The 24,300-nt window shown below is 47.3% G+C and overlaps 4 protein-coding genes across 4 annotated transcripts; 2 read left to right on the top strand and 2 right to left on the bottom strand.

The window, feature by feature from the left end:
• Nucleotides 1-376: 376 nt before the first annotated feature.
• LOC112895862 lies at nucleotides 377-3,349 on the bottom strand. Its single transcript, XM_025963860.1, has 4 exons — nucleotides 2,205-3,349; nucleotides 1,237-1,477; nucleotides 969-1,086; nucleotides 377-877 (listed from the first exon to the last, which is right to left on the bottom strand). The coding sequence occupies exons 1-4, from the start codon at nucleotides 2,789-2,791 to the stop codon at nucleotides 786-788; spliced, it is 1,038 nt and encodes a 345-aa protein (XP_025819645.1). The 5' UTR covers nucleotides 2,792-3,349; the 3' UTR covers nucleotides 377-785.
• Nucleotides 3,350-4,720: 1,371 nt separating this feature from the next.
• Nucleotides 4,721-6,086, bottom strand: LOC112891486 (thylakoid lumenal 17.9 kDa protein, chloroplastic). Its single transcript, XM_025958369.1, has 4 exons — nucleotides 5,781-6,086; nucleotides 5,567-5,690; nucleotides 5,356-5,425; nucleotides 4,721-5,231 (listed from the first exon to the last, which is right to left on the bottom strand). The coding sequence occupies exons 1-4, from the start codon at nucleotides 6,026-6,028 to the stop codon at nucleotides 4,978-4,980; spliced, it is 696 nt and encodes a 231-aa protein (XP_025814154.1). The 5' UTR covers nucleotides 6,029-6,086; the 3' UTR covers nucleotides 4,721-4,977.
• A 756-nt stretch (nucleotides 6,087-6,842) lies between these two features.
• LOC112895662 (non-specific phospholipase C6-like) lies at nucleotides 6,843-9,048 on the top strand. The gene is made up of 2 exons (XM_025963642.1): nucleotides 6,843-8,319; nucleotides 8,513-9,048. Exons 1-2 carry the CDS (start codon nucleotides 6,873-6,875, stop codon nucleotides 8,815-8,817), a joined length of 1,752 nt encoding a protein of 583 aa, XP_025819427.1. The 5' UTR covers nucleotides 6,843-6,872; the 3' UTR covers nucleotides 8,818-9,048.
• Nucleotides 9,049-11,983: 2,935 nt separating this feature from the next.
• Nucleotides 11,984-13,137, top strand: LOC112895663. Its single transcript, XM_025963643.1, has one exon. It carries the CDS (start codon nucleotides 12,713-12,715, stop codon nucleotides 12,923-12,925), a length of 213 nt encoding a protein of 70 aa, XP_025819428.1. The 5' UTR covers nucleotides 11,984-12,712; the 3' UTR covers nucleotides 12,926-13,137.
• Nucleotides 13,138-24,300: the final 11,163 nt, after the last annotated feature.

Here is a 24,300-nt window from a genome sequence, read left to right as displayed (position 1 = left end):
CACAAACAGGCATTTACAGATTCATCGGTCATCAATCATTTTGCATCTAAACTCCTGCAAGGTTTAGTAGACACCCAGGATGTAATTACTAATTTATACATGGAGATCTGATTTACGTACACTAGAGCACAAACATTTGCATTCAGACTTATCACTCATCACCCATTTTGCATCTGGACTCATAAAAAATTTCGTTTGACAACACAGGGCGTAATTACATATGGAGACCTCATCTGTGTACATCCAATAGCTTTCTCACCTTTGCATATGAACATCCAGTGCCAAACTATCCATGACTTGCAGCAAGAAAGCATCAGTACTTTACTAATGGCTGGTACAACAGAAGGTTGAGCAATAACAGAGATTCAGGCAAGAGTTAACACCAAAAAGGAATTGATTCCATTCCAAATGTCGAATAATGATGTCTCTAGAAACAGGCAACCAAAAAAAAAATCCTCACAAGAGGTAATACAAAAATGCCGGCTGACAATGGCAAACAACATCAGACCCCAAAAATCTAGATCCGGTATTCTACCACTCTCTGAATATCCTCGCTAGTCAGAATCTATTCATAAACATACAACAACAAAATCACCATACAAAGCGAATCATGGTACAAAGATTCAGAAGCAGGCAAGACCCTGCAACAGTCAGATACTCAGATATCTCTCCTCTCTTGGGCAAGATGTTGCTCCTCAATTCAGCACCTTTAGCTCCGATAACAAAACTGTCTCAACTCCACCGCTGACTAAAAACTAAGGGGGGGAAAAAAGACGCAGTCATCCTCAAAGTACAACAGCTGCTTTGTCTGGAGTAACATGCTGGAGGACAGTGGCAATCAAAGGCTCGTAATGGTCCGCACCAGCACCGCACCAGGCTGCAAGTAAAAATTTGTACAGTCTACTTAAGTGTATGCGTCACAAAATTTGCAGGAGAAAACACAGCAAGGTTTGCAATCTGCAACACACCTGTTCCTTTCATGAATAAAAAAATTGGTGGTTCACAAATTTCTCCTCTAGGACGATGTGGGAGGAAGAAAACACAGTTGTCCTCATCAATCATCGCATCTGCTCCATGAGCTTGCACCTATATCAATGCACAAACAAAATGGCCCAATCAGATTACAAAAGGGCTACATTTCAGCTACCAAAGTACCAATGCAGATATAAAATAATGGCTAGTTCTATGGTGAGTCATAATTGGGCAATATATCATATTCACACGTTCAGACTTTACCACATAAACTTCTCTCTTGAACTCGGTCGCCAGGCATTCAATGGCAATATCATCACCAAATGCAGCTGCGCGGCCATCCCTGTTCTCATCAATTGTTAGTAAGCCCTCCTCTGTGTACTGCAGGGTGATAATGTCGTGCTCATCCTCTGCGGAACCAGAAATGGACATATACTTGGCCCAACTTTCTCCATTGTTTACAGCGATACATCTCTCCTTGTAGATAGTTTCAGCTGCAATTTCCCTGCAAAGCAATCGACATAAAGATGTGATATAAGCACATAAGTAATAAGTTGGACTCCGAAAGCCCAGAGGGTCAGTGGCCAGCCTCTGTTGGTTGTCCACAATTGAACTAAGGAAACCCAAACTAGCACAAAATTACTAGACATTCTGTGGTTAAGATGTACAATTGTACCAGGGTGAAGCATGTCAGTACTAAAATGGAGTACTGGGATTTAATCCACATGCAAATTGGATACTTTGCCCAAGTTGCTCCCATTACATCGGCACTCATGTCACAGCACTTAAAGAATGATTCCATCCTTCCTGGACCATTTTATCAAGGATAACATACTAGGACACCTCGTTTAAGTCGCGAGGCGATTTCCTGCATCTCCATGATGCCACAAGATTGGATCAATCAATGCTTGTGCATCTGTTAACATCCAAAAGAGCTAAGGGAATCACGAATCGCTAGATGCAGATCAGCTGAAATGACTAAACTTTTATCTTAAGAAGAAGCATATTGGGGGAAATCAGGGCTTATCTTTTTCTTTCATGAAGGCAAGATAGGAAAACATTGCATGTGCTCTGATGAGACTAAGAGCATGAATAACGAAATAATCAGTAAAAGAATAGAAAAAGGGGAGGCTTTCAGATCATGACAAGCCGAGGCCAAAAAAGAAAAACCAAAGATTTGAGCTATAGGCTATAGCAGCGAGACTAGATCCGGGAGGTGCATGTGCGGGTACCTCTGGATGCCAAGATCGACGAGCTCCTGGATTGCGGCGTCGAGCGCGTCGCGCTGGGCCTTGGGCGCGAGCACCTTGATCTCCTGCACGACGTGGACGCCCCACCCGGCCTTGAGATCCGGCGCGTAGAGGTGCCTCACGGCCGCGTCAACGGCGCCCTTGTCGTCCTCCCCCGCGGCGTCGTAGACCTCGGCGAACCGGCGCACGGCGCGGTGCCGGAGCTCGCGCGCGTCGGCCTTGGCGGCAGCGGCCGTCCGCGCGGCGGTGAAGAGGCAGTTGCCGTCGGCGTCGACCTCCCCGCCGTGGTCGAGGCGGAAGACCACGGGCGCCGGCGCCGCCTCCTCGCCGCCCGGCGGGGAGGGCTTCCACGCGACGCCCCGCTCCCAGATCCGGAGCAGGCGGCGGCGCTGCTGGTCCTCGAGCGCCCAGACGGCGTCCCAGCCCGCGGGCGCGGTGGAGGCCTCGAGGGCGGGGGCGGGGCCCGGGGACGGCCAGGAGAGGAGCGGCGGCGGCGGGGCGGGGGCGGGGGACGGCGGTAGAGCCTCAGCGACGGCGGCGGCGGAGGGGTCGCAGAGGAGCTTGCCCATTTCGATTAGGGTTTCTCTCTCCTCTCTTCCTCCTCCCCCCTCTTTCCTCTCCTCCTTGTTTGGTGGCGCGCGGTTTCTTTTTTTTTTCTTTTTCTTTTTCGCGGTCAAGGCGAGTGGACGCGATGGGCGGGACGGGGCGAGGTGCTGGGGAAATAGTGAAATAGCCGTTGGGGAAGAGGGGTAGGAGGAGGTAGGTGGCCACGTGGAGGGCAGCGAGTGGTCGTGGTGATTGTGCCGCCCGGCGCGCGGTAGGAAGTGACCGTTGCTGGCTGATCTGGCTGGTGTCCTAACGTGGGAGCCAGCTGGACCACAATTATCAGCTACCCATTTAGATGTAGAATTTTCGTGGATGCTACCAACCAAATTATTTCTATAGTCTAACTTGACAATATGCTAAATAGTGAGTCGAGTGACAACAAAGCTACGCTGTTACTAGCTGAGTTCATGTCTTAGGGCCTGTTTGGATCCAACAGAAAGAGAAAGAGCAAAACTTTTGCTCTTTTGCACTTTTTTTTTCACTTTTGGATCCAAACACCCTAAAGTGCAAAAGGGCAAATGCTACCGTAATTTTGCTAATTATGGATTAATTAGGTTTAATGGATTCGTCTCATCATTTAGTCCTCATCTATGTAATTAGTTTTTTAATTAAACTATATTTAATACTTCTAATTAGCGTCCAAACATCTGATGTGACAGGAGCAAAAATTTTACCATTTGGCTTTTTGCCATTTGCCCTTGGATCCAAACATAGCTTTATACTAAGGAAAAGATGAATAGTGCGTGGTTGTATGAATCGAATATATACTCGTGCAGATTACTGTGGTTACCAGTGTCTAATCTTTTGCTGATATAATGACGTGTGTTTTCTCTAGAAATAAATGACCATCTTCTAGTCGTTGTTTAGTTATTTTCATTTTCTTGATATCTTTTTGTACCTTGAAAGGAAGATGCATATCCTGCTCAAGCACCTTCATTTTCTGTCCTCCAGATTATCGTGAGCTTTGTAAGGAATGGCGAGATGTACACATATTAGTTGACCTATATCACTATATGTGGTTTACTAATCACGATTTTTCCATAATGGGGCCTTGATTATTTGGAATCTGCGCAGCCGTAGCAAGAGCAGGCGAAAGAAAAAAAAATTGTCTTCATCAGGCTTCTACCAACTTATAGTTCATTTTCACCTCATTTGAACAAACGGTTTGTCACTACACCGTACCATGTGAACAGTACATGAACAATGTTGGGTCAGGTGAAGACAAATCCCAGCACAAGCCACGGAAAACATGGCCTTAGTGTCAATTTTCGAGCGGCTGGAAGATAATTTTAAATGTGTTCTATGTTTAGTTATTCTATGCAAAATGCATCCAGCTTTTCCCATGGTTGGGCCTGGGGTGGGGTAGGCACAATAAGCTGATCATTGGATCCATCATGAGGCCATTTTTTCCTACCATTGTCAACTTTGAACTATTTGGTAAGCAAAATCTTGAAAAAGGGCATGCGAACACATCAATTTAATTGCAAAATCCTCTAGCTACTATTGTCCTTACCATATGCCATGTTTATCTTGTGATGGCTGTATCACAATGAACGGGGTGTCTAAAGTATCTTTTCTCTAAATAGAAGGTTGCAGATGGCAAGTCAGTCGAGTGACAACAAAGCTATACTGTAACTAGTTGAGTTCGTGTCTTATGTAACGAAAGATGAATAGTGCATGGTTGTAGATGAAGCGAATACCTGTGTAGCTTGTAGTTACCAGTGTCTAATTTATTGTTGATATAATGATGTATGTTTCTTTATGAAGGACTATCTTCTGGTCATTGTTTAGTTATTTTCATTTTCTTGATATTTTCCTGTACCTTGAAAGGAAGATGCATATCCTGCTCAAGCACCTTCATTTTTTGCTCCTCCAGATTATCCTGAGCTTTGTAAGGAACTGGTTCTGTCTTTTAGCCAATAAGACACCATTGGTTGGACAAGAATCAAGTAGAAACGAATTATATGAGTGGTTAATACTCCTATATAACAACAATATATTCTTTGAAGGGCACAGCCGAACTTGCACTGATAATATGGACAGCACCGAATACCGGCTAGTTATCTATATACATCAACATATATTTACCTCTGCTCCATCCGATGGATGAAGTGATGATTGGTCCTCCGGTGTTCACTATTGTTCACGGTCACGGAGGATAGCCGGCGTCGTCGGAGTCCATGGAGGACTGGATGTCCGGGGCGTACCATCCGAGCTCCTGCGAGATGGCGGCGACCCTCTGCTTCTGCCCCTTGGAGTCGCCGACGGCGGTGGTGAAGGGGTAGACGAAGGTCACCTTGGTGGCCATGCACCGGTACGCCACCACGCCGGCGTCTCTCTTCACCAGGAACTCCATCACGTCCCGGCCTACGCCGCCGTCCATCTCCGCCTCGATGTAGTGGCCTGAAATGCGTGCGTGAGAATGAGTTCGTGCATGCCCGATCGGCGATCAATCTCGTACTGAACTGCTGGAGCTTCGATTTTTTTTTATAATTCTCGAGCTTCGATTTGGGCGACGTGTACTGACCATAAGGGGTGTCCTGATCGACCTTGAAGTCCACATTGCTCTGCGTCTTCTCGATGGCTTGCCGCAGCGACTGCACGCCGGCCGCCCGGCCACCACAAGCACGAAAGAACGAGATGAATTTGCATAGCATTTGCATTTGGTATTTCCGTAAAGGAGAAGCGGATGCGATCGGTTCAGAGATCGGCACTGGTCAGTTAGGTGGGGGGCTTACGGCGACGGCCTTGTCCCCGGCGGATGATTCCGGGATGAGCAGCGGGGAGGCGAAGGAGCCGGAAGATCCCAGCGGGTTGGTGGACACGCACCCCGGGTTGGTGGACGGGCATGGCCTGATCTTCCTGCACCATGGACACGCACACATGAACTACGATCAGGAGCAGAACGTCTCCGATCCGCCATACACGCAGAGGGCAGGGCACGGAACGAACCCGAGCTTGTCGAGGCCAAGCTGCAGCTTCTGGGCCTGCGCGTACGGCGTGGAGGAGGCGAAGGGCTTTCCCTGCAGGGGAGGGGGCCGGACGAACGGGACGGCCTGGGCGGCCGGGGCGACGACGGCGGCGGGGCCAGCGCCGCAGACGAGCGCGGCGGCGAGCGCTACCGGCGCTACCGAGGAGAGGAGCCGCGGCAGTATCGGCGCCGCTGCAGGGGCCGGCGGGGGACAGGGCGGCGCCGGCATTTCTCGCGGCCTCGTGTCGCCGCCGTTCACGACGCGGATCGATCTTATCTCGCCTCTGCTCCACGCGCCACCCGATTGGAGCCTAGGCCAGTAGCACATCTCGATGGCCCGGGCCGGATAAACCCCCCTGGGCCTTATCCCATGGGCTTAACTTCCTCTTTCCTGGGCCGTACGCGGCTGCATTTCGGTGGCGAACGGTGTGGTTAGTGGGTCCATGGACCGCCCCGAAACCAGCCGCACGTGCGCCACGCATGCGTCCAGGCTGCCTCGCCCTTCCCTCCCTCCCAGCGAGGCACCGAAGCGTGAGAAGACTAGTGGTGAGTATGAAACTCCAAGATAGGGAGAGAAAGAGCCTGCCATGGTCGGCACAAGAGATCAAGCAGAGACAGCTAGGCGACCTGGCCGACCCCGTGTGTGTTGCGACCGAGCTTGTGATGCACATCATCGACTCGTGAACTTGTGCGATGTGCCACTGGCGTCGCAGGGGCGCAGATGTGAGATGAAAAGGGATTTAGCTTCATACCTACTCTTGAGAGAACATTGTATCCTGAAAAAAAAAGGGGAAAAGGTAACGCTTGATCGAGTGTTTCATCGAGCTTCTACACTTCATTTTTTTTTGCTTTTACCCGGATGTCAAACGCAAACCCAAGTCCAAGTACCTTCTTCCTCATTCTTCTCACCGGAGAAGAGCAAGAAAGATCTTCGGCGGAGCGCCGGGCCGACACGGCCGCGGCCGCACCCACATTGACACATGTCCACGTGCACCCGCGCACGACAGGACGCGACACGTCACCCACCACTCCGTCCCCCTCGGCCGAGGTCCACCCCAGTCACAGGTGCTTGGATGCATCCATGGCCGCCGAAACCGGGAGCGGAGACCAGGCGCGTGCCGCCAAAGGACGCCAGCCCATGCCATGCCCCTCCCTTCCCGGCTCCATCTCCCGCACTCGCACGACGCAACCGCGCCCGCGGCACGGCGTTTCGTCGAGCCCGCGCCATGGCAACGGGATCGCCCCGCCGCCGTGCTCCCCGGCCGCTCCTCCTCCTCCTCCTGATCCTCCTCTTCGCCGGCGGCGGCGAGGCAAATGCGGCCCGGCCGAGCCCCATAAAGAACGTGGTGGTGCTGGCGCTGGAGAACCGGTCGTTCGACCACATGCTGGGGTGGACGCGCCGCCTGCTGGGTCTCCCCGTCGACGGGCTCACCGGCGCCGAGTGCAACCCCAACTCCTCCCCCTCCGCCAACAGCTCCACCGCCTCCTCCATCTGCGTGTCCGCCGACGCCGACCTCGTGGTCCCCGACGACCCAGGTCACTCCTTCGAGGACGTCCTGGAGCAGGTCTTCGGCAACATCTCCGCCGCCGCCGCGCAGCCCTCCATGTCGGGCTTCGTCCGCAGCGCGCTCTCCGTCAACGCGCTGCTCTCCTCCGCCGTCATGCGCGCCTTCCGCCCCTCCCTCCTCCCCGCCTTCTCCGCGCTCGCCCCGGCCTTCGCCGTCTTCGACCGCTGGTTCTCCTCCATCCCGGGGCCCACGCAGCCCAACCGGCTGTTCCTCTACTCCGCCACCTCCCGCGGCGCCGTCGCGCACGACAAGCTCGACCTCCTCCTCGGGTACCCGCAGCGCACCATCTTTGACTCCCTCGCCGCCGACGGCCGCGACTTCGCCGTCTACTTCAAGACCATCCCCACCGTCCTCTTCTACCGCCGCCTCCGCGCGCTCCGCTACGCGGCGCGCAGCTTCCACCGCTACGACGCCGCCTTCAAGGACCACGCCCGCCGCGGCGTGCTCCCGGCGCTCTCCGTCATCGAGCCCAGGTACTTCGACCTCACGGGGACCCCCGCCGACGACGACCACCCGGCGCACGACGTTGCCAACGGCCAGCGCCTCGTCAAGGACGTGTACGAGGCGCTCCGGGCCAGCCCGCAGTGGAACCAGACGCTGCTCATCGTTACCTACGACGAGCACGGCGGGTTCTACGACCACGTCGCCACGCCCACCGCCGGCGTGCCCAGCCCCGACGGCATCCGGGGCCCGCCGCCCTTCTTCTTCAAGTTCGACCGCCTCGGCGTCAGGGTGCCCTCCATCATGGTCTCGCCGTGGATCAAGAAGGGCACCGTCGTCGGCCGCCCCGTCGGGCCCGCCGACACCTCCGAGTTCGAGCACTCCTCCATCCCGGCCACCCTCAAGAAGATCTTCAACCTCTCGTCGGATTTCCTCACCAAGAGGGACGCGTGGGCCGGCACATTCGAGCACATCTTCACCGAGCTCGACGAACCAAGAACGGACTGCCCAGGTATATATGCCAACCAATCTTTCCTCCGAATCTCCCAATTATGTTCATCAGCAACTCAACATCGAGCAACAGATTCGATCAAAGAGATGAACACAATGCAAACTCAATTACAGAACGCAATCGATTTGATCCATCCAAGCAATCACACGAATCAGAAGCTCAATTCACTCTGCCATTACGCTTTCTGTTGCAGAGACACTGCCAGAGGTGCCGTTCGAGAGGCCGACCCCACCCAACGAGCACGGCTGGCTCTCGGATTTCCAGCGCGAGCTCGTGGAGCTCGCGAGCTTCCTGAACGGCGACTACATGCTGACGAGCCTCGCGCAGGAGACCCGGAGGAAGAAGATGACCGTGAAGCAGGCCGACGCGTACGTGCGGCGAGCCGTCACGGGCTTTCTGCGGGCGAGCAAGCAGGCGGTGCGGCTGGGCGCGAACGAGTCCGTCACCGTGACCATGAGGTCGTCCCTGACGAGTAAGAGCACCGGCTCAAGCCCCTGATTGAAGTCTGCTGACACACGTAGCTAGTTAACAGATCTGAAGAACAGATGGCCTTGCATCTGAAAGATAACTGTATATCGTCTCTGAAGTTTTAGTGTAACCGAATAGTAGTGAACTCTGAACCGAGTCTTTATATAATTATATATATAGCTTCTTCTGTTTCCCTTAGCAGAATTGTTATACCAATGTACTCATCAAATGTATAAGAGTCTTGAGTGTCTGATCTTGAAACCTTGATCTCAAATGTAGATTGAACAGTTGTGCAGCATCATTTTGATCTGTAATGCTATGTGGAGTATAGTGTGGTGCTTTGTTTGTTCTACTGTCTGTTAACGAGTCTGCTTTCGGTGACTTTATTCCTCGTCTTTTTGAGACGATAGAGACGAGGAAGGGGAATTCGGTAGTGCATTTCCATGGGCGTCTTTCACAGGATAGATCTGAAACCCTGCGATGATGGGAGAGACGGGTGATTTTATCAGGTTTTTTGCATCACGTTCTAGCCGCCTCCCTCCTTTCTCAGTGGAGTCTCATTGGGCTTCTTCTCTTCAGACTCCATGGGCTTCTTTCTCCACGGATCGAATGGCCCATTGAGCTTCTTTTAATGTCGAGCTGTCTCAGGTTCATTTGGTAAAGCCCAGCTAGTTACAGAATTGTCTGCGGTGGCAGTTCGTTCGGGGGCTGCTCGGGGAGGGTTCCAGGTGCTACTGCGAGCGCGGGCGTCGCAGAACGCCCACCTGCGGCTCATGAGCAGCTCGCCCCCGCCGCCGCCCTCCTCCTCCGTCTTCGGCGGCGGCTGCCACCGGATCCATCACCGCCCGCCGCCGCCATGCTAATCCTTTGGTTTCTCATGTTCCCGCCTCGGTTCTAGTCCACCGGTTGTCTTCCCAACCGCCGGCGGGCAATAGGGGTCCGCCGCCTCACCGTACCGTCCAGGCAACCTACCGCCGTCGCCTGGCCTCCCTAGCACCCCCACCTCCTCTTCTTTTAAGACCGCCGGCCACCGGAATTCCTAGCAGGCCCCCTCCCCAACTCCGGCCATCGCAGCTTAAGGAGGAAGATGAACAGGATGCGGGCCCACCTGCAGCGGCTAGGAGGGCTCTTCTGCCGTTCTGCGACGCCTCTTCTCCCACTCGCAAGCGTGACTCTTAATTTCCGGTTAGTTCGGTACTACTGCCATTATTTTTTGTTACCGGGGGCGCTAACAAGAAACTCCACAAAACTGTCGAAGAATCTGCTTTTCGAATTTCTATGGCAGTGCAAAAATCCTTGTGGGAGCGTTGAGTGAGTCACCTCACCGCAGCTAGACCTGACGTAGTGACGTGCAATTGCATATTGATTGTCTCACTTTAATTTCTAGGAAGATAAGTAGATTAGATCGTGCTACCATCTTCCTGCAGGTGTAAAGGATCGGCAGTGGACTAGTGGTGGATGTGGATCCTGATCAAGGTGAAATCTCATCTCATTCCTTTGGACTCAACATGGGCAATTGAAGCGTCCCCCCCCCCCTTTCGGCTGACTCTAGACATCCCACTGACCATCATCTGTTCTGGTATTGTGGGGAACACCCGGAAAGATCCTTTCCGCTTGTCATCGAATCATAAGAAAGTAGTAGTAGAAGGAAAAAAAAGGTTCGAATCACAATCACAGGCAGGCGACACTTGGCGCAGCTCGCGGATTAGGAAGGCTAAACCAAAAGGAAACACAGTACAAAGCAGCAGCAGCACAATGCTACCGGCCGGTGTCGCTCGGTGACCAGGATGGTGGAGCTCGGTTGTGGCTGCCGCCGGATCATGGCGGCTTAATGATCTTCCGCGGCCGGGGACGACGCCATCTTCTGTTTCTGTGAGGTTAGGCAGCATTAGGTTAGGTGAGGGGGACAAGTTCAGAGTAGCGGGTGTCTTTCTGGTGGTACTGACGAGGCCTCCTGCTCCTGCTGGTACCTTGGCTGCTCCTGCCCGGTACTTCCGTGCGCATCAGAAGCCGGAGACGACAGAGCACCGGACTGGACTGGATATGCAGGACAAGCCACCACTGTCATGCGCCCGGCATAGCCTAGCACATGCTTTCAGAACGAGAATCTCTAGCTGACGGAGGAGATCGAGAAACCGATCAGAGGAGTGAGGAGATGAGCTGATGGAGCACAGCACTGACAGGAAACAGGGCTCTGCAGATGACTCTGAGCCTTAGGCACAGCGCACTCAGGTTCCGTTCGTTTTGGGGGTTTAAAGTCCGAAACATCTAAAGTTTAGAGGTTTGGCACCGAACCGGTCTCTAATCCGGTCTCTAATCGCACTAGTGTCTTTCCTTTAGAGATCACGATTCTTTAAAGGGAGCGAGCACTCTAAAATTTTTTTTAGAACCCTCTAAAAAGAAACGAACGCACCTTTGCCTTGGCAACAACCTTAGCTTTAGCTTGTCGTACCACCAGGGAGGGGCTGGCAAGTGCTGCGCTGGACTTTTCGGCGCACCATAAATGGCCTATAAGCTACCTGTACCAAAGCACCGTGAATCCTTGCATTTGGCTCTTGATTCAGGCTTGTTGCTTGCTGTTTCGGTAGCATGCATATACAGATAGTACATGCTTCCCTTCTCAAGCATCTGAGACTCTGAATCAAGATTAATGCATGTATGATGAGACTGACCTTTTAGGTTATCCGCAGTATATGTGTAATCAGCGGCGGAACCAGAAATTTTGAGTAACGGGACCGACCAGATATCTTTTCTAGAAACACAGTACATACATAAACACTTATAAACACGTACACGCATTCACTCCTATGAGTACACGCACATAACCCTACCCTTCGAGAGATTGAGCCGGCAGATCCTAAATTTGGGGCTGACCAGACACTTTATACTATACGTGAGAAAACATATCAAAATATATACGTACAGGTGGTAAAGGGTCTTAAATTTTAGCCTAAATAATCTAAAGACTAAGTTCTTATCTTATATAATTTTGAGCTAAAAATATATAAGGGCCAGGTTGGATTGCGAAGAGAGCACTAGGACCATGATCTTTTACCACCCTTAATATACGTGTCACCAATATTTTAGATAGAAAAAATGCTTCACATATAGTCCATTTACATTTTATACAACTTCGTAGCATACAAGCCATCTGCTAACGTATTGTAAATTTAGCCCATAACATCACTCTTGTGATTGGATTTGACTAGTATTTATCTATCTGCCTAGCTAGATGAGTATCGTATGCATCGTTCAGTATGTGTTGTTGGGTGTGTTAAGAATGGTAGCTGAAGAACTTAAACACAAAGCTTGCATTGGTGACATGTGTGTTGAGCTGAATATAAGCAGGGATTAAAATTTTTCAACGGTGTTAGGGGTCAAGGCCCTGCTCGCCCCCATGTGTGTTGGGCTAGAGTATAGGCAGGGGTTAAAAATTTTCACCGGTGTCGGGGGGGCAAGGCCCTGCTCGCCCGCCCCTCCCCCCGGTTTCCGCCGTAGCAGGTATGTAACCACGGCCCAGACTCCCAAGTCCAAGGGCTACAGACCAAAATTCAGGTGAGGCTCTAACTGAAAGATAACCCAGGCCAGTATGCAGTATTCCACTCATAGTAATCAGCATGCTTTGCTGCTGTTTAATACTATAATTTACCTCCAGAAGTGTCTCCCTCAGACCCTCCCAAAGCATGAAGGGCAGCATGTGCATGACAGCTCCGCTGCAACCTCTCTTGGACGATAGGGTAGGGCACCTATATAGCCCTGCGCCACCGCTAGGGTGAGAGCAGTTGGACACATCTGGAGGGCTCACCCGTAGAGCTAGCCACCACCAAGTTAAGAGGCGAGAGGTTGACGTATAAGCAGCAGCAGCAGGAGGATCCCTCATCAAGGTCGTTTGGAGGACAAGGAGAAAGAAGAGAGAGAGGAGAAGATGCAGGACTGGGCGCCGGTGTTCATCTCGCTGGTGCTCTTCATCCTGCTGTCGCCGGGCCTGCTGTTTCAGATCCCCGGCAAGTGCCGGATCATCGAGTTCGGCAACTTCCACACCAGCGCGCTCTCCATCCTCGTCCACGCCATCCTCTTCTTCGCCCTCATCGCCATCTTCCTCATCGCCATCGGCGTGCACATGTACCTCGGGTCCTAGCTAGCTAGTAGTAGCTTTTGTTAGCCTGATGCCTGCCTGCCGATGGTATCTGTCGATCAGCTAGCAGCTCGATCCTGTTCTTCTCTGCTAGCCGCCCGTCTCTAATTAAGGGTTCTTTTTCTATACACATGTATTGAATAACAATGTATGTACCATCCATGTTCATTTCTTTCTTCTAATAATAACAAGTTCAGTTCAGTTAAGTTCTTTAATTTGCTTGGGCTTTTTTCCTTCGCGCATTGTTCGTTCGTTGCCGAGCGATTCGGTAGCCTTGTTCAAAGTGTGGTATGGCACAATAATCGAGCATCGATCCAGCAGGTTCGTTCCTTGCCTCTAATCAGAAAAAAAAAATCATCTGAACCTACCGTTTCCATCGACCGTTCTGATGATCCTCATTCCTGAACTAGCTGGTAGCATGTACTACTTCCAAACTCAGGCCCCTTGTTTATTTGCATTGGTGTTCATCTGGACCTATGCGCAAGGAATAAATAACGACTCTTCACATGCTTCTCAACGAAAAGGCTAGTATTCCATATAATTAAAGCTTTATTATTACCAACCTCACTTCCTGATATTTGCTCGACTTCTTTTCATGAGCTGCTTTGTTGCTTCATCTTTTTGTAACTACTACGACTACTACTTTTATGTACATATATATAAATAAATAAATAAATGGGCTTTATATCTCTGCTTGCACACTGTGCTCTCTGGATGAAACTTTTTAATAAGATGCTAGCCGCAGGGGATATGCACGACAGCACAATGATCTCAATGCAAAGCCTGACGCGACAGTCAAGCTACCGGGGTAAGCGCCCGTACTGTACGCGGCCAGTAGGGGAGTTGGGTGCCGGGTCGCCATGGCCGCGATGTGATCGGCGCCGGAAAGGAACAAAAGGGGGCTCGGCGCGCAGCGACCAAGGGGTACGAGCTCGTGAACATCATGCTGGCTCGACCAGTGAGCCGGCCTGCGGATGATTCGGCACCCGTTCCGTATGGGACGCGATGAGATACGATACGATACGATGCGGGTGGATGCCATGGCTCCCCTGCCTGCGGCTTGCAGCTCGCTCATCACCCCAAGCGGGCAGCGGCCAGACCGCCAGCGGCTGCTAACCACGGACAGAGACGGTGACGCGCGCGCGTGGCCGTAGCGTTAGGGTGTGTGTGCATGTGTGTACTGGCATGTTTATTTTGTCATGGAATCGAAGAAGATGGAGTGTCTATGCTGCGTATGTCTTCCGATGTGAGATCGATGGTGATCCCAAGAACAACGATGTACTACCCATACATTTTGCTTTTCATGAAAAGCAGGGAATCCTTTTTTCAAAAATATGATGTGCGCGCCCATTAAAACTAGGACGTTTCGGCGCTTCTCTGCTAGGCGTGCCTGGTTGCTGGTCCCTGGCTGAAACCGATCTAGGAGTACGTGGATGATTCTGATCGAGGTATGAGTAACTGCTCAGTTGTAATTGTTTTTTTGGTAGAAAATTGTATGAGACACCTTGTTTTAGAACCAGTTGTGGACTTAGCATTTGTTGCTTCAGGGTGCAGTTCAAGAATTCTCACTTCACGCAGTATTTTAGCCTTGGTGAGTGGCCTTATTATTAGACCAAAGTGCAGCTACACATGGCAGCAGGGGCGTAACAGCCTTATGTAGTGGTATTTTTGGCCTATGTGGCCCATATTGTATAGTGCTCTAGTGGGTTTGGTAAAGTTTGAGTCTGTCAAAGTCATCTTATAATCTTTGTCACTAAAATGTAGCATCTCTAGGCTAACCGTTTTACACAGATTGACTGTAAGAGAACTGCATACATAGGTCCGTCCTACGTGGGAGCTGGGCTTTAAGCAAATTTTAGATGCCAGGTGTCATTAGCATGGAAACATGGCAGCAACATAGAACTTTCGGAAGTTGAGAAACCATAACCAAATGCAGAATTTGATGAAGAAATTTATGAAACGAGAAAAGTCATATATAGCACATATATACTTCATTTTACATTTTTTTTCACATTTTGTAAGGAGTTTAAGACCCTCATTGTCATTTTTTTTCATGAAACAGACAACATCCCCTTGCCGTATCATGCGCAATTATCGCACCGGCTTGGTATGCTAACTTAAAGTCATAAACGATCCGTGTGGTTGATGTGCAGGCCGTAGAGTGTAGACCAATAATTCGTCCTCCTAGGTGCAAAGTGAGAACAGTTAGACTAAACCTTAGTGGATGGACCAACATGTTCTCAAACCCGGTACAGCAGGGCACAGGTTTTAGGTGCACCGTACAGCATTAGTGTTTCGTGCGGCTCACTCTTCCTTTCTTGAGATTTCGAATTGTCGCAGTACCATGCATGTGGTTTGGTCATTTGGTGCATGGCTTGGGCAATATGCTACTGTGCAGCTGAGTCAGAAAGAACATACATCTGCTCATCACGAGATGACATTCTAATTCAATTTTTTTAGGGAAACAGGAGGGGCGCACCCCTACTGGATACATATAATTAAAAAGAACAAACTTCGTTATAATCTTCTCCAAAAGCTCTGATCTTCTCTGGGTCAATGAAGATAGAAAACCAATAAGATTATAACCTTCTCTAAGAGTAGAGATCACCTTCTCTAGAGATTAATAAAGGTAGAAAATCAACAGGGTGATAACTTTCTCCGAAAGCCCTGATCTTCTCTTTAGGTCAATGAAGGTAGAAAATAAATAAGATCATAACCTTCGTCAAGAGTCAATAGAGATCACCTTCTCTAAAGATCAATAAAGGTAGAAAACCAATAATAGGGTGATAACCTTCTCCGAAAGCCTTGATCTTCCCTTTAGGTCAATGAAGGTAGAAAACTAATAAGGTCATAACCTTCGTCAAGAGTCAATAGAGATCACTTTCTCTAGAGATCAATAAAGGTAGAAAATCAATAGGGTGATAATCTTCTCCGAAAGCTCTGATCTCATTTTTAGGTCAATGAAAGTAGAAAACCAATAAGATCATAACCTTCGTCAAGAGTCAATAGAGATCACCTTCTCTAGAGATTGGGCGATAACCTTCTCCGAAAGCCCTGACCTTTCCTTTAGGTCAATAAAGATAGAAAACTAATAAGATTATAACCTTCGTTATAACCTTCTCCAAAAGCTCTGACCTTCTGTATAACCTTCTCCAAAAGGCCAACTATGACAACTCTGCATTTTTGAGACAAATTATCCTCAAGAGAGGGGTTAGTGAGTTAATTTCACTAAGTTAAACAAACTTATTGAAGAACAACAAGCTTAGAGAGCTTACAGCATGCTAATATAATATAATTGAAAATGGGCAATAAACAAAGTTCTTTAAAGTATACATCCTGCAAATATAGAAGTTAATTTTAAAAGAGGACTTGACCCAAACATGAGGCTTAAACTTTTGCTAGCAGTAGCTACAAAGGAATCAAACCTTCGACCCTTTAACTTTGTGGGATCAAATCCCCATTTGTGCACTTATCTCTCTTTTTTTCTTAGCTTTTAATGGTTATAGGAAGACAAAAAGCAACCGAAGCTTTACTACGAAAACCAGCATGGTTGAGATTGTAAAACATAACCTCCGATGCATGAACTTAGTTTTCGTGGTGGATAAAACATTGCATTAAAAATGACAATAGAGCTCAAAATAAGGTGAAAGCATGCAAACATGGCTATATAAATAAGGGACACACATCAGAGTTGCGCATCTCTCTTTTTCTCAATTTCTAATAGACATAATAAGAACCTAAGGTTAGTACCAAAAGCACATTAGCTAAGTTTGACTAGAGAATCACCACGAGGAGATGGAGAATAAAGGCAGCCGATGGTTGTGACCTGACTCGGTGCTTAAAAGAAAACTGCTCGAAGGTTATAGCAAAAACACAACAGAGCTCTGATGGTTAGTTCAGCAATGTAGAAACCTTCAGGTACTAGGTTCAATCAAAACTCTTTCGAGCACTTCTTTTTTTTTACATGCCAGAAAATGGGAGCTCCATGTCCGAAGGTTGGTTCAGAGATGCAAGCTGCCTGTGTCGATTGCTGCTTTGTTGCGCTGATCAATCTTGGGCCGATGGTTAATGCCATATTGGGCTTTTGCCGATGGTTAATCCGGTGAGGTACCCGACATTTTAGCGGCAAGCTGTTAACTGATCGGAGGTTCTTGCCGTTGAATTTGCAACTTGGCATTAAATTAAGGACCTTCGCTTGTTGTCTGCCTTGGTGTGTGCATGCAAAAGATGATGCATTTATGCTTGCTTGCTTTGATGCCTAGTTGTTCATGCACGCAAACGTTTGTGCTCGGCCCTTGCTGCGGAGGTCGGCGCCCGCCGCGAAGGTTGTTGCCGCCGAGGTCTGGCTCCGCCATGGAGGTCAGCCAGCTTGCCGTGGACAGCACAGCCTCGCGTGGTGGCAAACGACCTTGAGTGTGCACTCGGAGGTGACGAGCCTCTAGGCCGTAGTACTCAGCTCTAAGGTCATGAGGCGATGCAAAGAGTGGTCACTTGTGTGTCCGGAGGTTCATGCTGTATATTTTGCACCTTGCATCTCACCAAGGACCTTCGCTTGCTGCTTGACTTAATGCTGCCCTGGTAAATGCAAGTTTGATTGTGCATGCAAAGATTTGGAGAACGAGAGAACTCTGATGCCGTTTTCGAGTTGCCTGCTGCAACACTGGCTGACAGTGATTACCAACGTGTTTAGGACCCTCGAATGGTTGCATGCATGACGTTGCTTCGAGAAAAATGACACTGACCCCTAACAGGGTGGTCGTGTGTCGTTACTGCGGAGGTATTTGTACTTGCTGCGGTGGTACGCGCTGGCCGCGGGGTTGCTGTGGAGGTTCGAGCTCATCTCCTAGCTAGGTTGCGCTCGCCACGAGGGTTCAGGTCGCCGACAGGCGCTTGCGGCGAGATATTCTGCAGTTTGACGTTGAGGTTCAGCTCGCTGAGATGGTCGGCACTTTGTGCGGTTCTGCTTAATGGTCGGGAGCCTCATAGCTCGAAGGTAACGAGGTAGATATCGTCAAGTAAGCTTAGGCGCCCTTCGCTTGTTGATCGACTTTGGGATTTTGAAGTGCGCCAGATTGCCTTGATGCATGAGTGCATGCATGCGAAGGTGATGCATGCATGCATGTCTGGTTGCATATGGTGGTTCACGTGCATGTGGAGCTTAACGCTACAGCTTATTATGCGAGGAGGGTTCCGGCAAGACACGATTTGCGGAGGTTATGCTGGCCGCGAAGGTTCTTGCACCTCAACAGGTTCGAGGCTACACCGTCATGAGACGATGCAGCTTTGTTTAGGGCTAGAACTCCGGTAGTTTCAATCGAAGGTGAAATTACGCAGTGGTGATAAGGTGATGTAGAGCGGCATGCAGCTTCGAGTGGAGATTAGATGCATGCAACTGCGACAAGCTAGCTTGCATGCAGCCTTTTGCTTGCTTGCACGCCCCGTAGCTTCCGAGCTCGCCACGGAGGTTCCCCGCGAGGGTTCCGAGATTGCCGCTGAGGTTGCCCGGAGGGGATGCCAAAATCAGCGAAGGTACTCAACGTATTTGCCGAGAGCCCGATAGCGAAGCTTCATGGGACACTTTTGTTGCCGTGCTTGTTCCTGGCGTTACCTTCGATTTGAGGACCCGGCGATGGTGCTCACAGACATGCATATTTGACTTGCATAACTCTTTACCATGGGCAGAAACTAAGCTTCGCTGGGTGAAAACACTCGAGAGCATTGACAGCTCTGCATGCATGGGCCGGGGCACCGGGGAGCTCCGTGCTTCGACTGCTGTGTGCAGCAATGGGAACCTTCGTTGGTTGAGCTTGAATACATGCCCAACACGTTGCCAAATGAAATGCAGTGATGATTGGCCGAAGGTGAAAAGGGGCGCCAGGTACTTAGTTCTTGCCCCTCGGTACCTTCTCCTTCCGGCAGCTTCGCGATGCCGCGCTTGGACGTGGCTAAATGTGATCTCTTGTTGTCAGCTTCGATGGGCTTGCCACATGAGATAACTTTCGTATGTTGGCTTGCTCTGTTCTTTTTCTTTGATGGTATCATCATGAGCTTTTATTTCGTGTGAAAACCATAGTTGGCGTCTTTGTTGGGTTCGAACTAAGACAGAAGATGAAAATAGGACTCAAGCTCAACATACTAATCTTAGAGTAAGAGAGTGAGAAGGAGAGCAAGCTGAACAAGCAAGAGAACAAATGGCCAAAAGTCCCCTCCTTCAAACTCTAGGGCTCTATTTATAGGGAGGAGAAGATGGTTGTTTATATTTATTCCATTGGTGGGGTCAAATATTACAGGTAGATCCCTAGAATTTACAAAAAATCCCTAAGACTTATAAACAGATCCCTGAACGCTACAACTAAGTGCCTAGATCTTACAAACATGCTATTAGACCTCCTAACTTAACCTATTTTACACAAAGAGGATCGCTAGGCTTAGGTGACGGCCTAAGTCACACCCCCAACAGGCAGTCTAACAAAGTCTTAACTTTTGCGAGCTGGAGTATACGGAGAAGTAACATATATGTTATGATGGTTGTTGTTCTAGAAAATAAAGGTTAAAAAGTAAGAAAGAAACCACTAATAAAAAAAAGAGAGATAGATATAACCTACTTTCCCTAGTCAACTTATCCATTACTTTATCACCTTGAGCTTGGTGGACTTTGAAAAAAGGCAAACCATAACTATCTCAGTTGAAAAAAATAAACAAAAGCATTTAAAGAAAAGAAAGCAAAACTATAAAAAAATATTGCGCATACCATCCAAGAACTCAAGTTGGAGGACGTTTTAGAAGAAAATGGAATGAAATTATCATTAACAAGATCTTGATAAGACAAGGAAGCATCATTGGGACCTTGAGGATCTGCGCCAGCCAATATACCCCGTGTGTGTGTCGGTGTGGGATAGGTTACAGAACATATTGAGAAAAATAAAAAAAAAGGGCTGCTGAAAAAAAAATATAATTGTATAGACACAAAAAAGGAGATGTTGGAAAAAAAAGAAATTCCTACTTACAATATACCTGATTGCATTTAGGAGGATCATATGCAGATGGGTGTTCAACAGGGGCAGGAGGTGTGATCAGCATCGGATGCGGAGGCTGCACATTCTGTGAAAAAAGTAGGCATACTGTTAATTAGCTAATACCTAAAAGTTAAAAAGACAAATTAAAAATGCCACATGACAAATCTTTTGGGCTGCATGTGTAGGAGTTCTTCGTATCTGAACAAATCTTCTGATTGGAATGGCATTCTTTCTTATTGGTATTTTTTCTGATGAAATGAGGCAATCAGCAGGGAAGTGTGTAATAAGGTCCAAGATATCCAACACCAACTTTTTTGTTGCGCTTATCAACAGTGGAAGCATGATTCAAAAGCTTCGAAAATATACCGATCAAATTCTCAGAGACTTGATATTGCAGTGACATCTAAATTTAAATTTAAAGTCAATCCACAATTTAAACCATGATTCTTAATAATCTTGCGGATCGAAGTCTTCAGAACATCTTATAGTTTGAAAGTGAATCAAGTTTATCCATGAAGTTATGGTCAACTAACAAAGAATCTGACTCATTATCTAGAATTTGATGTTGCTGCAACAAGACAAAAAATATGGTGTTGAACAATAAGAAAAGAGAAAAAAACTATGTGTAGAAGAATAAAAAGATGAGAAGAAGGATAGTGTAACCTTTGCATAACATGTGTTAGAGAAATCAAGTAAAGGTCTGAACCCATAGCACCCTAGGGATTTGAGGTCAAGATCGCAATAAATTTTGATCATGTTCTTTTTCCACACGGATATCCGAGGGAATCAGGGACACGACGAGGACCAAAATCAACATGGTCCAGGTATAGAACCTATAAAAGTTTAAAACTGAGCAATAAAATATTAGAAAAAATAAAGACAATACAATTTACAGTTGAGACAAAAATAGAATAACTTCCACCAAGATAATATAGGCATCCACCAAGGTAATGTCCCTTTTGCACATTTAGCTTTTGAAAGGATCTCAAGATGCGTAGAGGGGGGTGAATAGGCTAATCTAAAACTTAAAACATTTTAAACACTATCAGTAACACAGATATCCGGATACTCCGGATATATATCCGGATATTCCGGGTTTTGTGTCCGGAGTTTCCGGAAATATTGTCCGGATAGTCCGGGTATGAAACAATATACACACTAACAGAGATATTGAAGCTGCAATTTAGATCGAGCAAATTTAGACAAACTAGTGGTACCTTTGGAGCGTTTCTTACCGGTTGTCTTGCTCTAGAGACTCGTGTAATAGTAGATCGACTCCAAACCCTAGAAAGTTAGTCTCACAAGCAAATAACTAATAAAGACAAGCAAGGAGCACAAGAGAGAGATAGAATTTGTTTCCCGAAGTTCACTCCCAAAGGAGCTATGTCTCCGTTGAGGAAGGATTCAAGAGACGGTGCTCAAGAACCTCTATGCTCTTCCTCCAAGGGTGAGACCAACGCTCAAACCCAAGGTTACTTACTATGTGTTCCTTCAGGAGGAATGACGATTACAAACTTCTTGTGGTGCTCACAACTAGCTTGAGTACACACAAACGACGCCTAGCCGTCTAGGAGGTTGAAGCTCCAAGAGTAATAAACTTGAATCCACCGGCTAGACAAGGATGTTGTGCTCAAAAAATGGAATGGAAACTTACTAGCACAAATCTTTGCTCTTGCAACAATCTCACTTGAATCCCCAAAGGAAATCACTCAAGAATGAAAAAGGGGAGTGAGAGAGCTCTTCTTTTGCTTGCAAGTGTTTTCTGGTCGAAATGAGCAAAAGAGCTTTGAATGAAGGGGTATCGGGGGTATTTATACCCCTCTCACAGAAAACTAGCCGTTGGGTAAAGGATACCCGGATACTCCGGGTATATGTCCGGATACTTCGGACACTGGGGTCCGGAGACTCCGGTCTTAGAGAAACTACGGATGGGGAACAGTTACTCGGAAACTCTGGGTGTTTGTCCGGATACTCCGGAACACTATGTCCGGACATTCCGGACTATGAACCGGACAATCCGGATATAACAGGAAATTTCACAAGAAGGTTGTTTATAGTGATAGGTTTAATTATTATGATTTTTGTAGCTTCTCTTGAGCACAACTACCACGTCAATACCTATGGATCAAAGTCACTCTTGATAGTACGGTATTTCTATAATCAATTTCAAAATAAAATCTAATTCTTCAAGTAAATTTGAAACACCGCTTTTCATTTCCCTTTTGAGGGGTCATGTTTTGTAATACGCTTTGCTTCATCACTCTTAGCTCCTGCACACATGCTTGATAATATGATTAGATATACATGTGCTTTATCATCTACCACCAAAATCTACTAAGGGGCCTAAATATCTTTAAGCTTTATTGAAACTTTTGATGGACTGGAGCCAATCCAAAATATATCCACACCAATTAAAGAACTTTGCATTTCGGACATCAGCAAAAACACCAAAATTTATTTGTAGCTTGGAACCAAAGATGAGCCGGGGCATAAGCAGCTATTCAGAGCAACAAGGATGAAGCAAGTGAAAGATTCTTCATTTGATAAAACTTCTGTATTGGTGATTCTATTAGCAAAGAAAGTGACAGAAGGGATGCACTGTTTGTGAAACATCTCCAGAATAAAAGATTTACCGGCACTACTAGCAGCAGGGAATGGTGTGCCGCTGCAACGGAGACCAAGAATGCAATGGACTGATTCTTTGGTAAGGAAAATTATCTTGCCATCAATAACAATATCACTAGATTTATGATCAACATTGTGAGAAATCCATTGCGCAAACTTATTGGGCATTGCACTTTATGAATGAAAGGATTGATCCAAAACTATAATCCTCAATAACTTTCCTCTGTTCTGGGGTTAAAGCAGCTATTACTTTGGAAAATATTGTTACTGAGAATGCATCACTTGGTTTTGCATGAGAAGGCTTCTTCACCTTCAAAAACAGATTAAAAAAAGAGCATAAACATAAATTTCACTACCTCAGAATTTTGCAAAAATAAAAAGGATGGAGATCCACAACAGACACAAATGCTCACCATTTCATGGCAAGTTAGAAAAACAAAATAATAATATAAACACTAATTCAAAATACCTCATTGATGCGGCGCGTCTTAAAATTTATTTTTAAATCTCTGATCTTCTTCTTGTATTGGAAAACAATAAAATTAAGCTTCATTAAATTAAAGTGAAAAATACACATGACACAGAGAAAAAAGGACTTCGCATACCCAGAAAACTTTTGCAAAAACAGCCTAAGAACTTACATCTCTATAATATTCTTTTAACAAAGCTTTCTTCAGCGAATCAACGTAGGTAAAGCAGGTGTCCTGAAAAAAAGCACACATAAAAAATAAGAGAAAATATACATTATAGTCTCATATTTGTTCATGCATCATGCCCCTCATCCGTGCCGGGGGGTTGTCAATTTGTCTATTCCAACACTAATTAACATCAATTCACCTGATCTCTAAAATAAATAGATGCACAGGAGTAGGGTCCTCTATAGCTACACTACTTACCGAGCTACGCTCAAAAATCAATCAGCTAAAAAAATAGAAAAAATTTGAGTCATTAGAAAGCACTATCTCCAGCCCCTTTTCAATTCCTATTTATATTCTATAATCTCTAACCATATAAAAAAAACTAATAAAATCAACACTTTGATCTTTATACTATTATCAACTTCAGCTCCATCTCATAAAAAAAAAGAATGTGCTCTATATTATTTCCATGAAGCTTAAATTATTTTGTACAGTATGTTCAAAAATTATCTAACAAAAAATATCCTCAAAACGAATCAAGCTGACTGACAAAAAATTAATACAGAGAAATACTTACGTCAGAATTGCTCGAGTGAGCATCATCAGAATCATTGTTTTCAACCTCGTCAGAGTCGCTCAGCGGGTCATCGAAAGGGATGAAATCAGCATCACTGTCACATCGGAACTTATATATGCAACTAAATCGCGACGTTTTTTCCTACCCATCTGTACCACAGCTTAGTCAAGCAAAAGGGGCGTGTGAGCAGGTGTGGAAAATAAAATCTAATCTAAACAAACTAATTCAAGTATAGCTGGTGAAAAAAAGGCGAGACGAAAACAAAAAAAAGCATCAGCACTGCGCATGATAAAAAATCAGCGGCGAAACGATTCCCTAAAACTGATTCCCCCCGACCGCCTGTGAGTAATTCGAATTGAATCAACACTATTTGGTCGGGCAGAGCACACCCTCCATGCAGAAATATCAGACGACCAAGGAACCATCCCCCCACCCAACCTATCCAAATGAAAATCAAGCCAAAGCCAAAACGATCGGAGAAACCAGATCAAAACCACTAGGGCAGCAAGCGCTCACCAAGAG

Source organism: Panicum hallii, chromosome 5, assembly GCF_002211085.1.
Source record: "Panicum hallii strain FIL2 chromosome 5, PHallii_v3.1, whole genome shotgun sequence".
NCBI lineage: Eukaryota > Viridiplantae > Streptophyta > Magnoliopsida > Poales > Poaceae > Panicum > Panicum hallii.
Note: the sequence above shows the minus strand (reverse complement) of the source record. Positions and strands in the feature narration are given on the sequence as shown.

What these genes read in the sequence shown, in the direction of transcription:
- LOC112895662 (XM_025963642.1), top strand. Translation starts at nt 6,873, where the DNA reads ATGCATCCATGGCCGCCGAAACCGGGAGCGGAGACCAGGCGCGTGCCG. An exon ending in ACCAAGAACGGACTGCCCAG is followed by an intron (nt 8,320 to 8,512) that starts GTATATATGCCA and finishes TTTCTGTTGCAG; the next exon opens with AGACACTGCCAGAGGTGCCG.
- LOC112891486 (XM_025958369.1), bottom strand. Translation starts at nt 6,028, where the DNA reads ATGCCGGCGCCGCCCTGTCCCCCGCCGGCCCCTGCAGCGGCGCCGATA. An exon ending in CTTGGCCTCGACAAGCTCGG is followed by an intron (nt 5,691 to 5,780) that starts GTTCGTTCCGTG and finishes TCCATGGTGCAG; the next exon opens with GAAGATCAGGCCATGCCCGT. An exon ending in CCGGGGACAAGGCCGTCGCC is followed by an intron (nt 5,426 to 5,566) that starts GTAAGCCCCCCA and finishes GCCGGCGTGCAG; the next exon opens with TCGCTGCGGCAAGCCATCGA.
- LOC112895663 (XM_025963643.1), top strand. Translation starts at nt 12,713, where the DNA reads ATGCAGGACTGGGCGCCGGTGTTCATCTCGCTGGTGCTCTTCATCCTG.
- LOC112895862 (XM_025963860.1), bottom strand. Translation starts at nt 2,791, where the DNA reads ATGGGCAAGCTCCTCTGCGACCCCTCCGCCGCCGCCGTCGCTGAGGCT. An exon ending in TCAAGAGAGAAGTTTATGTG is followed by an intron (nt 1,087 to 1,236) that starts GTAAAGTCTGAA and finishes GCATTGATATAG; the next exon opens with GTGCAAGCTCATGGAGCAGA. An exon ending in TTTATTCATGAAAGGAACAG is followed by an intron (nt 878 to 968) that starts GTGTGTTGCAGA and finishes TTTTACTTGCAG; the next exon opens with CCTGGTGCGGTGCTGGTGCG.